General features: G+C 36.3%; 1 protein-coding gene across 20 annotated transcripts in view; it reads right to left on the reverse strand.

Moving 5' to 3' along the window:
• Positions 1 to 16,960, reverse strand: part of pleca (plectin a) — a 117,469-nt gene that overhangs the window by 39,789 nt on the left and 60,720 nt on the right. For 14 of the 20 annotated variants that reach the window (XM_051872920.1, XM_051872923.1, XM_051872921.1 and 11 more), the window contains one exon: positions 2,654 to 2,715. In XM_051872920.1, coding sequence (XP_051728880.1) covers positions 2,654 to 2,715 — 62 coding nt within the window. Of the gene's footprint in view, positions 1 to 2,653; positions 2,716 to 5,749; positions 6,093 to 11,787; positions 12,163 to 16,960 lie in introns of those variants that run through there. The other 6 variants (XM_051872930.1, XM_051872926.1, XM_051872925.1 and 3 more) reach the window with 3 other exon arrangements.

Below are 16,960 nucleotides of genomic sequence, written 5' to 3' on the forward strand. Positions count from 1 at the left end.
TTTTAATGTTGTTTATACATCTATGTGGTATTTTTATTATGCTTTAAGACAAACCATGTGCAAATTCATAAGTCAACACCATTGCTGAGTATTTTTTATTTAAAACTGCAGTGAAAAAAAGACCTGCGGTTTGAAATCGCTGGTGTTTCTGACGTCACAAACTACCTTCCTATTAATGTGCCGGTGAGCTTTAGCATATCATTAACCATGACCGCTCTGAAGCAGGAGAGTCTCAAGAGAATTTATCCCGGTATATTTTTCTGTTGATATAAAAAATCGGGTAGATTTCGCAAGTATGATGTATCGGGTAGATCGGGTAGATTTGGGTGTATGATGTATATAACGATGTTATGACGAACTATATGCTTTTCTCTACTGACGTTAAGGTGTTCAAAGCATTTCTAAGGATACTGATTGTTAGAAGACAACTGTCTGATTCACGAACGGGAACATGGTTTGTGTAACATTAGAAACACATAGCTGATTGATAATGTAGTCAAGCAAAATCCTAAACATATTAATTACCGTTATGTGTCCGACGTTGTAAAAAGCAATACCATTGTGCGGCGTTTACCTCAGTAAGTTCACCGAGTGGATCTCTTGAGCTCGTTCAAGTGAGTGGAGGCGGGGCTAATTAGCATATTCATAGATCCGCGTATAATAAATGAGGCAAGGGTGTAGAGTTACATTCAAGCTATTTTAAGGCATGAAGATTTTTTTTTTCCCACAGGATTTTATTTTTTAAATGTGTCATTTTGGTGATCAAAAATGAGTTTTAAGGGATAAAACTACAGATGATTACAGGGGACTTTTTTAAACTTATTCCCACAATGGCAGTAAAAAATTCATAATTCACTAATTCTCCCCACTACTTCTTTTTTTTTATCTTTTACATTTTCTAAAAAAGTGCTTATATACGTTTTTTTATTTTAATTTTTTTTATTTAATTACATAATAGCTTTTCATTAAACTCACAAACCCCTGCAGTTCCTTCACGAACCCGTGTGTGAAACCCTGACTTAATGTAATATTTAATGCAGTATAAAGTAAAGTATAAAGCATAAAGTATGCAATATATTTTCTTTTTCTTTGTATTTGTATATCAATATGGTACAAGATTATCCTATTCAAATCAATGTGATAATTAAGTTTGGTCAAAAAGTAATCTAAAAGTAATCAAAAAGTAGTCAGATTACATTACCATAAATGTGTAATGTAATGGATTATGTTACTAATTACAATTTTTGCATTGTAATTTGGAGTCAGTAACTGATTACAATTTGTAAGTAATCTACCTGTCGTGTCTCAATTAATATGATGTCACAAAAGCTGAGAAAAAGCTTAGAAAATGCTGTTTGAAATATTTTTTAATGGAGTTCAGCATACCTAGTTGTCACAGTACAGTACAATGCAGCATCACTCTTGTTGCTTTTGTTTGTTCTAGGGCCTAAACAGTTGTTTCTCATTTCCAGATTCTTTTGCAAGTTTATCTTGTAGATTTTGGAGTGGAATTTTGAAACACACTTTGAAACACTTTCTTTTTAAATTGGCGCAACTGCTCATGGAAGCAGCCCAGGACAGGGGGCGCCTGTGGGCCAGACTGTTGGATGAAATCCAAGCGGTATCAAGAAAACAATCTGTTTCTTTGGGGATATAAAATGAGACCAGATGTTGATGACTCATCCTCATACACTCGTAAATAAGTAAACAGCACCTTTCAGCAGTGCAGTGTACTGGGTGTGTACTGGATGATTATTCAACCATCATGATCTCCGCAGCAGTAGCACTCGCCATATGTTTTCACATACAGGTTAGAAAAACAAAGACTGTATATCCGTTGAATTGATGGCTTTTCTCCCCATTCTCTCTCTCACATGCTATCATTTTCACTCTTGCACTTCGTCATACACTTTTATTTTTTGCATGTAATGACAGACAAATAACAATGTTCTCTGTGTAGTTTTAGTATGTGCTAAGTGTTTCCAATCAAGCAGCTGTTACTACTTATTTGTAGTTATTAACTTCAAAACAAGTCCTTGAGATATTCCTTTAGTTCTTCAGGGAATTGATAAAGTGGCCGTTGGTCAAGGGCAAAACTAGATATTGAGCTACAGCACTACTAATGTAAGTGTATATTTGAAAAAAATCTCACACTTTCTAACAATATGTTAATATCCTGAAATCCAATAAATAAATTACCAGCAAAATTTGATATTAGTGAATTTCAGGTGCATGGGTTTATTATGAAGGCAAAAACTCTGTTCATACACTCTTAAATATAAAGGTTCTAAAAGAGATTTTTTGCAGTGATGCCATGAAAGAACTATATTTGGTTACCCAAAGAACCTTTCAGTGAACAGTTTTTAAAATAACCATTTTTTGTCTTAGTGTGAAGAACATCTAAAGAACCTTTTGTTCCATGGATGTTCTTCATGAAACTGTCGATGCCAATAAAGAATTTTTATTTTTAAGAGTGTAGAATCGAGCCATTGAGCAAAAGGAACATGCATAATGCATATGATTCACAATGCGATTCAAATGACTCTCTGTGACTGTATGATTCATAAGCACCTAGAGTAATTGTATACAGCTGTATACTTTGATTGCATTGATTTTTATAATTGATTACGATTTCCTATCTGGATGGCAATACCTTCATGAGATGCTTGTTCACCCATTTTGTGAAGGTCTTTTTCTGTACTCGATCCCGTTCATCTGCAAGATACAAAAAGACACAATTTTTTAGTCAAACGGAGTCAAATCAGAGAGGAACACTGGAAACCACTAAATGTTATACAACATACTAATGGAAACTTCTGAATTGATAAGTAGTTCCCTTTTATTCTTGGATTATAGTGCTCTACAGCACTTTATGTGGTTTCAAACTGAAAGGATTTTAGAGAAGCAAAGGCTTAGAGGAATTGTCATAAACTTTTTTTTTTAAATGTTATCATACTTGCATGTGATATGCCATTATAGTTTTTCATACACTTTTTATACTTTAAAAACTGAATGTTCAAAATGCACTGCCATTCAAAAGTTTGTGGTAAGATTTTTTTTTTGATAGAAATTATTAAAGGGATAGTTCACCCAAAAATGAAAATTCTGTCATCATTTACTCACCCTCAAGTTGTTCCAAACCTGTATACATTTCTTTGTTCTGCTGAACACAAAGGAAGATATTTTGAAGAATGTATGAAACTGAACAGTTCTGGGGCACCCTTGACTCCCATAGTATTTTTTTCCTACTATGGAAGTCGTTGGTGCCCCAAAGCAGCCTGGTTACAAACTTTCTTTAAAATATCTTCCTTTGTGTTCAGCAGAACAAAGAAATTTATACAGGTTTGGAACAACCTGAGGGGGAGTATATGATGACAGAATTTTTATTTTTGGGTGAACTATCCCTTTAATTCAGAAAGGACACATTAAAGTTGATCAAAAGTGACAGCAAAGACATATAATGTTATAAAATAATGTTATAAAATATTTTTATTTCTAATATTTGTTGTTATTCTGAACTTTCTATTTATCAAAGAATCCTAAAAAAAAAAAAAAAAAAAGTATCACAGTTTGAACACCTAATCAGCAAATTAGAATGATTTCTGAAGGATCATGTGACACTGAAGACTGGAGTAATGGCTGCTGAAAATTCAGCTTTGCCACCACAGGAATACATTACTTTTTAAAATATATTAAAATAGAAAAAATACAATTATTTTAAATTGTAATCATACCCCAAACTTTTTGAATGGCCATGTATGTTATGAAGCAGAATTAAATGCTAAATCTAAAACAGTGTTTCTCAGTGGTATTTCATCACCCAAAATTGTGAACTCTGATTGGGTGGGTCCACATTATGAACATGCTGAGCATATCTTAGAGACCACAGTGTAAATTAGCGGTCTATTTGCTCGTTTGAGCGCTTCAAAATTTGCACTGGTGAAACTGAACTGAGTGGATGATTTTCGCTCTTTTTATTGTAGCTGACTGACTTTATTTTCTTCACTTGAGATCAAACATTTGCAGGTCTTAGTGACTAGTGATTAGTAGCACAAAAAAAAAAAAAAAAAGTCTTGAACTAAGATGCTTCTGACTGACTTACAAAGTTTTACCATTTTTTTTTTATTTTTTTTATTTGTACTATTTTATTTGCTCGTCAGTTTGTTAAGAAGCTTTCAAATGTTCCACATTTACCTTCATCTTAAATTACCATCACCAATGTCATCAAATATTTATGTGGAAACTTGCTTCAAGGCGTTCTAGAGAAGTGAGATGTTCCCGAAGTACCACCAACCTTAGTGGGTTTCACAATGATCTTGTGAAATGCTTCATGACTATAAGTGAGTGATACAATAAAATCAGTATAAAAACACCACTTTCAGGTTCCTTTCTGACTATCTGATTATGTTACACTTGAGCTAGCATGAAAGCAATAAGAGAATACAGGAGAATGTGAGTGGAGCAGACATACAGGAAGCACATCTCTGTCACAAGATAAAGCACTAGACTGATGATATTTCTGATGACCAGCAAACATGACTGAACTTCAATAAAGAAAAATTCTTGAACTTGTGATACGACCTCCCCAAGTTCAGTTTATCACCATTTTATCAAAACATTACGAGATAACACAATGCAGGACAACTAGCTGTTCCAAAACAACTGCGGGGCATTGGATGCATGTTGTTGTTCTGTCATTCTGTTGCCATGGTCACCATGCCAGGTGGCATCACTATGTCACTTCCTGTTTCTCAAATCTCGTGCGGTCATGAAAACCAATTCCTGTGAAAGCATAATGACTCATTGTATTAAGTCCTTTATGAAACAATACACATCTATCTAGTCAACCACAACTGAGGAATCCTATGTTACATTTTTACATATTACACTGCATAAACACACTTGTTATCATGTTGATAACCCCGAAAAAATTCAGAAGCATGTGGAGACATGACACAAATGGTGCGTTTTACCGCAATCTTGAGCATCTGTAAGTCAAAGTGATAATTTCCATCAGTGAGCTGGTCTGAGAACAGCTCTAAGACACGTGCGACCACCTGAATGGTTGCACAGGTCAAAGGCCAGATCAGGGAGGCACTTAAAATTCCAAGCAAAATGGTCTGACAGGGAGAGACACAAGATCTGAGGGAAGATGCATACTTCTGCAAAGCAGCTTGAATTTGACACTCGTAAAACTGAAAGCGTAGCTTGAGGGAATGGAGTTTTACTGTATGAAGTAATAAGTCAATGTGAAATATAGTTAAAAATAAGTGAAGAACATTTACAACGTTTGAGCTGGGCTGTACCCAAACTGTGACCTCTTTTCCAACATGCCATGCGTGTGCACACAGGACCACAGCCCAGATTTGGGATCCGCCTTTGCAATGGCCCCTCCCTTTGGAGCCCCAAAATATCCATTTGACATCTTACCCATCTTATCATTGGTTGGAAAGATTACAAGTATATTACACCTGTCCAGGGAGGGCCAATTATGATGCAGAATGATTGCATAATGTTAAAATAGCTAAAGAAACCTCAAATATGTGTCAATCAAAATAAAGCAACATGGATAAAAATAAAAAGTGTGTTTAGGCCAAATTACACATTAAGAATGCAAATTCTAACATCATACTGAAGAATGTATCAAGCAAATATTGTAGAAAGATTAAATAGGACATTAAAACAGATTTTTAGTGTCTAATAGCAAGCATGGAAGAATGAAGAATCAAACGAAGAATTTCTGTTGTACCTTTTCTTTCATCCATGGCCCTGAGCATCCCCTGGTAATGATTTTCCTCTGTGAAGACCACATCACTGCCGACACTGTCGGTGGAGTACGTTCTGTACCCTTGATATGCAGCCATTCCTGCACTTCTGTTCTTGCTGTAAAACCACAGTTTCACACTTTCTACCGATGTGTTTAAACCACTTGAGCTGTTTCTTTTCACCCGGTCTGGCGCTTCAAAAAGCAAAAGAGAAGATCCATGCAGGCGAGTGGGTGTGTTCCAAGCCTGCTCGTTTCGCCCTCCCTTTTCTCATTTTCTTCCCCTCCAGTTCTGTTCCTCTCTCTACCTCTTCCTTCCTCTACACTTCTTGCTAAATACCTGTCTATAGGCTACAAATACAAAAGCCACCCTCTTTTTGGTTGGGGGCCTCTAATTGTGTGGTTGACAAAGTGTAAAAACACATACACACACACACACACACAAAAAAAAAAAAAAACATTGTGGCTGACCACGTTGATGGATGACGACATAACGAATAGCAACAGGTAAGTGAAAAAAGAAAACCACAGCAGAAAATCTCATAATTTATTGTTCTTTTTTAAATACTATACGTAAACTTCTGCTCAGAAGCACAAAAGCCACACATTTCTTGCATACTTCGAAAATAGTTAACAGTTACAGCAGCTCACATCTGCAAATACAAGAGAAGCAACTGCTCTGGGAATGTGACCACTGAAAAGTTTGAAGACGGCACATGAACACGTCCTAAGTAAATTATCTGTACACTAAAAGCAAAATCTCACCGCAAAGTGTCAAACCAATCAGAACATATTTGATGTTTAACATACAGCATTTTGGACTAATCAGATTTCACTGTGGGCGGAGCTACTCAGAGCGACAGCACAGAAATAGAATCCAAGCTACTTTTTGACTTTGTCATGGTCGTGGCTGGTTAGGACAAACACTTTAATTGGTATGAGCAAGTTATTTTACTGTACAAGCTACTTTAGTAGCAAGCCATGGAAATAAGTCACCATCTAATGTACCAAGGAAAAATCAAGGCGAGGGTCTGTTTCCATCTGGGTATTCCATCTGTTTGGGGTGGGGAGGAGGGGTTGGTGTTCCACCAACCGGGAAATCCCACTCATGAGGGAAAATGTGACTAATTTCAGGAGTCACACAGAAAGGCTCTTGTAGTCTCAAGTAGGAGGTTCAGATTTTCAGTCAGGAGTCGCTGATGCTCTTTGATTGATATAGATAGACACAACAAAGACATTATTTCATGCAGTCCTGCCAAAGTCATCCTAGACAGGCAAAAATGTGTCTGAACACAAGAGAACCCCTGTGCATGTGTGGTTGCAATAAACGCATCTCCTAAAGGCAGCATTTGAAACGAGCGTGCATGAATACAAACAGATGATGCAAAGATTCAAAGAGTCTCTCTGTCTCTCTTGCCATGAACAAAAGACCCCTTCTATCAGCTGGACAAAAAATGACAAGCAAGATGCGTATAAGATGTCTCTTTGAAGTGTGTGCGTGTGCATATGTTCGAGACCACTGGAATGAGTGAGAGGAGGCATTTTCCTGAGTGCACAGGTGAGACCCCCTAACCTCACAGACAATCCATCTCTCTCTATGTTGGAAAGGATGGCAGGCGGATTGCAGGTAGGAATGGAGGATTCTTTGCATTGCAGCTTGGGGCCTGTTTAGGCTTGAGCTGGAAGACCTGCTGCTATTACCCATCTACCTTGACTGGAGACAGTGTTAACAAGAGCCACTAACAGTGTTTTCTATGTTTAGAGCAAAACAACAAATGTAATGAGATGAGCTAAAATATGAAATGCAACTTAATCGGATTACAAGTGGACGACGCTAAATACATGAGTAAATGGGGTCTAAAACATTTTGAGCTTGTCCACTTTCGACCACTTTCAGAGGTAGTCAAAAACGCATTCAACCAGATTGCTTTAATAGTGTAAACGCTCATGTGGTCAAATGCATTCGAACAGCCACAAAGGACCAAAAAAGAAAACAGTATGGGAAGGGCGTAAGCCAGACAGGTTTAAACTTTGTCGACTGACGAATCAAGTTTGGTTTGAAGACAAAAAAATGTACCAAGCACAATGTTCTCTCACCATTCCTGGTTTCTAACACGCACTCACAACGTTTGGCTTGGTCTTGCGGCTTTCAGAGCAGAAACAAAAACTGATGCTCTCTGTGTGTTTTTCCGTCATCTCCAGTCGCGTCCATATGTAAATTGTGTGAGCTTATTTCACCCATTAGATTGGAAGATCTGAAAAAAACCCATACATTTACCTGCCCATAGACTCTCCCCTCAAAGAAATCAGGACAGAAGTGGTTAAAAGTAGACAAAAGAGATGGATTAAAACACCAGGTGTAAACGGGAATGTGTCTCCCTCATCTACTTGTGATCCGATCAACCAAAAATGCATCGGGGTAAACAGAGCAAATAAATAACACATCTGCACACAGAAATGAATGATGTGATCAGTGTAGTCTAGTCTGACTGAAATCTTGATCGCCAGCTCTTTTTTTTTTTTAAATGAATCATTCACAAGCTTCCAAGTTATCATTCTAAATCAGTCTGATGAATCCGCTAAATGAACTCAGAGTCTGTCAGAGCTTTTTACTGAATTACTGACATCTGACTCATCTAACACATTTTTAACCATTTCCCAATGGAAATTAACCAAAATTATTGATGTATATTTAAGGTTTGTGAGAACTGTATCAGTGTAATGAACATATTATGTAATCAAGTTAAAATAATTAATTCAAATTTTAGTTAATAAAGAAAGAAATTAGATTTCTGCAGTTATAAATCCTTTAGTGTCAGAATCACTAGTAATCATCAAAGAAACTGTTATACATACAGTAAAACAACCTATCTGTGTAATATAACTATCTACTGTGAACTGCTTTAAGAATAATCAAACAATTTTGAAGATGCTCAACAGACTAAATTTTATAAAAAATATTTTAGAGCCATTTGAAAGGAATTTGTCCTCGGGTTAATTCCTTAGTCCTTATGTAAGTCACATAGTACCTCTGAGCAGTAAGAAAGTAAAAACGTGTATGCACAGGTACCAAATGTGTTTGACTTCAGGCGTCGCAAGTTCAGCACTATTTGAGAGCACCATAACAAAACACACAGACCATACACATTTAATCCTTTATAAAAACATACCCATAATACAGATAATACAACTCATTCAGGTTATATGTGTGATGTGATGTGAAGATGTAAACAGGAAAAGGGCAAAGAGTGTGAAAATTTGACAGTTTTACGGACAGTGCCAGATTCTGCAGACATTGGAATCTGATTTTCTCTGAAGTGTCCTTAGGGCAGACAGGACAATGATTGTTGTGCTAATTTAAGTTAATAATAGAAAAACATTTTCTAAAGCAAAATCTCCTAACAGATCAAAGGTCATTTGTTTAGTTGAAAAAAAAGCATGCAGAGATGTGATGTGACAGATGGAGCTCCGTAACCCCAAACTGTCAATCGCTCATTCCTGACCTGCACGCACCTACTACAAACATACACTCAAGCAGTAACTCATCCTACATCAGGTACATAATGCCGCTGCTCCTTACAATGACTTACAATAACTCTTAAGACAGGTTCACACCAATGACCACTCCTCCAACAACCAGTCAGACTTGTGAAAACATGTGCTAGTTAATTCATAAACAAGGCTGGAACGCTAGCAAAAGATGTTCTGGTCTGCCTTCTTTTATATATTCATATTCCCTCAAGCATTCACTTGCATAAAAGGCCCTGATTTATGATGCAAAAATAGAGTCTGGAAAACTTACTGAAACAAGCCTATATTTACGTTTTAGATGAAAACAGAATAGTTGTCAAATTATTCTATAAATCATTTTATTGGACAGACTTTAAAGGGTGAGGAGAAAATGAAAATAAAATTGAGAAAAAGACAGTGCTATGGTTACTGGAAGAGCATGAAAAGAAATGCTTTAAGAAAGAGGTTTGATACGCCTAACAAAATGTCTCCCTCTAGTGGCCACTGTTCCAGTTAGATAGCGCAAAGCATTTAAAACACTTTATCACTTAATTAATAAAGTAAGGACAAGGAACATAATTCTTGTATCATTTTCGCACATTTATCTTTGTACAATTGTGTTCCTCACAGCTGGTATGTCTAAACTTTTTTTCAGGCAGTCACTTAGTTTCTGTGGAAAATGAAAGATGACCGGTTACTGAGGCAACAGACCCAAACATACAGAAGCTGTGAGTTAGGAACAACCCGCCAATATTTTTAGAGTCATTGCGGTTTTGGTCCAGTGAGGCGCACTTTTCCAAAGTGAGGAGATGCTGAGATGGAATTTTTCCTCTAACAATACGCACATATGTTTATAGTTAGTGAAACAACTTATTTACAGAGCCCATAAAGACAAAAAAAAAAAAAAAAAAGGCGCGCGCGCGCGCGCGCACACACACACACACACACACACACACACACACACACGCACAACTACTCAAACGTTTGGAATAACTACGATTTGTAGTTTTTTTTTTTTTTTTTTTTTTTTTTTTTTTAAAGAAGTCTCTTATGCTCACCAAGGCTGTATCGTGTCACACGATCCTTCTGAAATCATTCTAATATGCTGATTTGCTTCGCAGTTATTATCAATTTCTATTTAAAGCATAGTTTAATGCATAGGCCTACTTGCTGAATAAAAGTAGGCCTATTTTTTTTTTTTTTAATCTTCCTCAGCCCAAAGTTTCCCATGGTTTCCACAAAAAAACAGCAAAAACCCATTTCAACATTGATAACAGATGTATCTTGAGAAGCAGTATATTAGATTGATTTCTGAAGGATCATGTGACACTAAAGACTGGACTAATGATGCTGAAAACTCAGTTTTGCCATCACAGGAATAAATAACATTTTAAAATATATTTAAATAGAAGCAGTTCTTTTAAATTGTAACAATATTTCACAATATTACTGTTTTTACTGTATTTTTGATCAATTAAATAGACTACAGCCTAGGTGAGCATAAGAGACTTTTTTCAAAAACATTTAAAAATCTTTATTGTATATACACAGTTGTAATTTGTATATTTTGCAAATTTTGTCTTTTTAATTGTATATACATTGTTATATTCATTCATTTATTAAATTTATCATAATAATTAATATAATATTAATAATTTATCACTTATACACTGTATTATAAATGGACATTTACTTTTTCAGCACTAAGGTTTTTAATTTAAAGTTTTCATCATTTATAATATATATATATATATATATATATATATATATATATATATATATATATATATATATATATAAGCACATATACATTAAACTAGCCTATATATATTTTATCTTTTCTTAATTTGTCTGTTATCATTTTAATCATCTTTTAGCCGTTCAATTAAATAGTTCTGTGGTGTGGGAAATTAATTTCAATCATACAATAGCTTAGTTGGGAATAACATACTAGCGCTGCTGAAGCCCAGTGGTTATAGAACACTCGTATATGCAGCAATATTGCTCGTGTGATATCGCTGTAATATTCCATGTACGCCTATATTATGATTCCATGTATATTATATTAATAATTAGGCCTATACAAGGAAATGCTATTAGAAAATGTTTAAAATTGTAATGCAAATATTTTAGACTGCAGGACACTCATTACCATATCACATAATGACATGTCAACTAGGCTACCTATAATGGAAATGTTTTCACTATAAACATGCTTGAGGGTAATGTCATCGAACCACACACATAGCTACACACACACACACACACACACACACACACACACAAATAAATTAACATACTGAGTTCCCTAACATGCAGGACAGTATATTAAGAATGTTTATAACACTGGCACAAAACAGGTTAACTACACAACACCCCTTTCCCTCCCCCCTTAACTAAACAACACATGCGCGCGCGCACCCACACAGACAGTTACCCCCCTCGATCGAACTCCTCCTATTCGCCTGATGCATTCGGCAAAAAATCGGTGCCTCAGTAGCTACATCACCTACCTGCGCAGCACATGCGGCTGTACAAATGCGGTCCGACTTCACCGCAGCTCATCTCGTGAATATAGTTCCCGCGTCCGTAAATCACATCCAGGCTGAATATAGCGAGACACGGCGCAGCTGCCGCGGACATGTCACCCGCGCCAGCCATGTTCACAGAGGATAAACTGTTGCGCTCCCTCTGTGGTTTAGTTTAGTTCCCCAAACTCTGTATCAGCCGCACACGTTTGGATTCATTTGTTTTGGGACTGAAAAACGAAGGGGCGTCTCACTGGGAAAGCAGTGAAAGCTTCACCTCAATACTAGCCCAACCCATCGCAATGTGTTTGAAGCTGCGCTCATTCTGCTCGAGCTCCGGGACAAACTCTTCTCCCGGACTGCCATTGAAATGTGATTCCTCCCATATGGGCTATTCGCCGCTGTTACTGATTAAGGGAAAGTTTTTTCATTTTCTTTCTTTTTTCTAAAACATACATGCGTCTTTTCCCAGATATTTCTTAACACATCCTGAAACAACGTGTGAAAGGAGAAAAAGATTGTTTATCTAATTAGAAACACATTCAAGAAGTTTAACCTTCGAAAGCAGTTATTGCCTTATGGGCTAAGATAAGAATATCATATAACGTAGGCTATCGATTATATTACTAGGTTACTAATTATAGCTAAGGTAAATTAATTTGACTGCTTTTAACCTATAAGCAATCTCTATGTCTTCAAACAACGTTTTAGTAACCAGTCACATTAAACTTCGCCAGAGCTTAGCCAACTAATAATCGCTCACGAACCAAAGTCACGTTCGTAGAAGAGGTAACTATAGCAACAGTACGCCTCTCGAGCGATTTCCATTCAGTGTCGGACTGAAAGCTATAAATTATCACTTTGTTACACATTTCACTGTTTAAAAAGTCTTTAACATAGTTGACGGTTAGGTATAGTGTGACAGAGGCGCCAAAATAGTCTTTTGGTAGCGCGAAAAGAACCTGAGCGCTCCGGAAATACAGAAAGTCCTCATAAAAGTCTGTGTAATTCCAACACTGCTGATATACGGATGTTAGGCAACAGGTGTCAAGTCATAAATTCATCAGGAAAATGTCCTGATATGTAGAGGCAGGATATGTTGCACAATTTAAGATTGCACGCAAATAGTTGAACCCTATCAATTTTATCATAAATCGCTAAAAACAACAAAGTTGAACCAAAGTGCCTTGAGCAGAGATAAACAGCAATACAATTTAAGAAGCAATACATAATGAAAAAATATGGCAGAAAACTAAAAATGACTTGGAAAATGTACAATAAAAAGGGGTAGTTATTTCGAATAAACTTCAACTAACTAAAAATAAAAACAATGGCAAAGCATCAAGAAAAAAGGGGAGCCTTTAAACTGGATTTAAAAGCAGCAATGGAGATCTTTTTAATGCTGCTATATTTTGTTTTTCGTTCACTGAGGATTTTCAAAATGAAATGTGTTTTACTCTGTGAGGTAGTGTGACTGATGTTCAAAGACTCTGTTGGAGTGCAGGTAATTCAATATTTGAATAGGGATGCAAACAAAGGCGGTGTCAGTACAGGTGGGACACGTTGAGCTGGCGATATAGTTGTGAGATGAGCTCATGCTCAATAGAAACATGAATTCAGATTTCCCCCCAACTACACTTCCAATTCACAGCATTCAAACTGCTCACAAAAGAACAATCTCACCTTAGGGAACTTCTTTCCTCTCTAGCATCCTCACTCTAGATATATACCATTATTTTCTTTAAATCTGCATTGAAATATGTGTTGTGATGTGATGAGCTATGTTTTACAATGAGACTTGACTTATAAAAGCCAGTAAGAATGAATTATAATTCATGCATTTAATGCAAACAGATGAATGGGGTGGGTAACAAAACAGACTATGACTCAAACCAAAAGCTTTCAGAATCATGAAGACGATTTGTGATGTTTGTGAGTCATTCAACATAAGAACTTCATTTGAGGGAATTCTTCATAGTTGACGCATTCAGAAAATCTGACTCACTATACCACAATGCATCTGCAACAGGACTATGAGCATCTCTGGTTTTGTGTCCAAAAAGTCTTTTACCTCAGGAATTCACACAGTACTATCTTACAGTGATGAAGTTACTTTTAAAATACATCATGTTTTGTTTTCACATCCCAGACTTGTTATTCCACCTAAAACATTTGGACTACAAAACTGCATATGGCCTACTAAATGTCCTATAAAGGTAAATCTCCAATCTATCTTGCACTGGGATGAACATGCAACATAAGGTAGGCAGATGATCACCCAGATGTGCCAGATTTTTCCACCAATACAAGACTTTTATCCAAAAAAAACCCTGTTTTATACAGATCTATTGAACGTTAATGTTCCTGCATGTTTTTCTGCCTGCTTCATGGCTGTTTAACTGTAAGCAAAACATGGTGCTTCAGAAGAGTGTGTTATCTAATCATCAGAGTATATGGGTAACTGACAAATATCTGAAAGATATTTGACTATTTTGATATTTCTGAAGCTCAGGGAAACTTTCTTCATACTAACTAACTATATTATCTAGGTGTGGATTCATGAAAACATCAAGTCCCTCCTAAAGGCTTCCTTGGTATGATAAAAAGCACAGAAACACTGTATGTATAATAAAATAAGCTTCTGCAATCTCTTCTTTATGAGGTTTAATTAGGTCTAATCTCTTCCTTATACTGTACATTATGGAGCACCCTTGACAACTTGAAATCTTGAAATCACCTTTCATAAGATGTTTCAGCCACATTAACCCAATTATCTTAACCTGATCTAAAGGGCAAACATAACTATGCTACGAGGTGGTGATTTCATTTGAATTTGTATGATGTGATGTGAACCATACAAATTCGATTGAAATCACATTACTATTACTACTATTACTATTACTCGCAGTTGAAAACACTTTACTATTAGTCTTTATATTGATTAAAGGGGCAGGGGCTCAAATGTTTCCTAATAAAAATATGCAAAGTTTCCTCTCTTTTTTCAAAGGTTTCAAAAATTGTCATGATTTTAGCACTCTGCATTTAAATTAAGTTAAAGGATTACTTCATCGCTGGCAAAATGGTCTTTCAGTAAGACTTGGTTGCCTATGCAGTAGAAAGGTGAAAAAAAAAACTGTTGTCTTCCCTTTTGCTAAATAGAAAGGGAATGTCAACACCTATAATGCACTGGTCATGTTGCAATCCAGGGCCACTCCCAACAGTCTGCTATGGATACACTTGACCAGAGTCAAATGCCTCATTGCTTTAGTAGAAAATACTTCTTAGCAAACTTATAATGGTGTCAACTTGTATTGTTCCCAAGTGCAAGAATTCAAAGAGTAAACATTTAGCAGGACTGAGTTACTTTCGGTTTCCAGTGAAGGATCCAGCACGTTGTGTTAGGCAGTGGCTAAAGGCTGATAAAGAATCATAAATATGGAGAGAACCCCCCCCAACGTAAAATCTGAAAAACCGTGTTTGTAGTCAACATTTCAAACTGGATTACCACGAACACAATGTTTTATGCCAAACGGAGACGGAAAAACTGCATTCTTACCATAATGCTGTTTAAAGAGTAGACAAAGTAAGATACAATTGAGTGATAAACCTTTTCAGTGATAAAAATATAATTTTAAATTAAATCTTAAATCATTCAAGGAGACAGAAAAGTTAGTCTAAATGATGAATCACCCATAACTAGAATAATCTAAAAAATATATATATATATTTTTAATTATTTTACAGAGTACTATATTAACTGGACATGAAGGTTAAAGTATTATTACACCATCATGCTAAGGATATGCGGTGTGATATTTGCTCATGGATCAAATGAGCACACATCTAATGGCTGACGTGTTTTAAAGCCTCAAGTCAAGAACGTCGTGTTGCTCGCGGGTATGATGACGGGTGTTTTGGTTGTATCCAGGATACACACATCACAAGTAAACTGTCGTGGCACTGCGTTCTCTGTAGAGGAAGAGGGTTCTTAATTTAAACTAGCTATGGTGAATTCCTAACATAACCTTCCTTAAACTTGCCACAAGCTGACATTCAAACTCAACCTTACACAACTACCCTTTACTATGGCCAGTGCTCTCTACTCACCTCAGCTGAATGACCTTCAGTGATCAAACAGTCCGCAGCCGGCCCCGTTTCAACTGGCATACGACCGAGTCTCTTAAAACTGACATAACCTTTTGTGTAATCCTTATCACCTGCTTCTGTAGTGAAGAGAAACCGCTAGCACTGTCACCAGAATTCACCTCATGAAACCCCAAATGAGTCAGTATACCCAGAAAAGGGAAGGCATACTGGGGTTTGAACAATAGCTCGAGCACAATTGCATTATACCATTCAAAAGTTTAGGGTCCTTAAGATTTATTATTATTATTTTAAAAGCTGCATTTATTTAATCAAAAAGTAATAATGTGCAATACTTAAATTTAAATTTAAAATAAATGTTCTATTTGTGATGTCATTGCTGAATTTTACTCCATTACTCTCCAGTCTTTAATGTCTCACGATCCTTTCAAAATTATTTTAATACGCTAGTTTGGTGCTTAGGAAACATTTCTAATTATTATTAATGTTGAAAAGAGTTGCAGCTAAATATATTTTAGAGGAAATTGTGATAATTTTTTTTTAGGATTCTATGGGGCTTTTCACTCTTGACATGGTTAAAGGGTTAGTTCACCCAAAAATGAAAATTCTGTCATTTATTACTCACCCTCATGCCGTTCCACACCCGTAAGACCTTTGTTAATCTTCGGAACGCAAATTGAGATATTTTTGTTGAAATCCGATGGCTCCGTGAGGCCTGCATAGAGAGCAATGACATTTCCTCTCTCAAGATCCATAAAGGTACTAAAACATATTTCATTGCTCCCTATGCAGGCCTCACGGAGCCATTGGATTTCAACAAAAATATCTCAATTTGCGTTCCGAAGATTAACGAAGGTCTTACGGGTGTGGAACAGCATGAGGGTGAGTAATAAATGACAGAATTTTTATTTTTGGGTGAACTAATCCTTTAACCCTGGGCCATTCTAAACCCAGGGTAAATGGAATCCTGGGTTATCTTGCTTCACGTTTCACATGGCTCATAATTTACCCGCGGTTAACAATTAATCCTGGGTATTCATAAGCTGACGTTTCA

Source organism: Ctenopharyngodon idella, chromosome 19, assembly GCF_019924925.1.
Source record: "Ctenopharyngodon idella isolate HZGC_01 chromosome 19, HZGC01, whole genome shotgun sequence".
In the NCBI taxonomy this organism is placed as follows: Eukaryota; Metazoa; Chordata; class Actinopteri; order Cypriniformes; family Xenocyprididae; genus Ctenopharyngodon; species Ctenopharyngodon idella.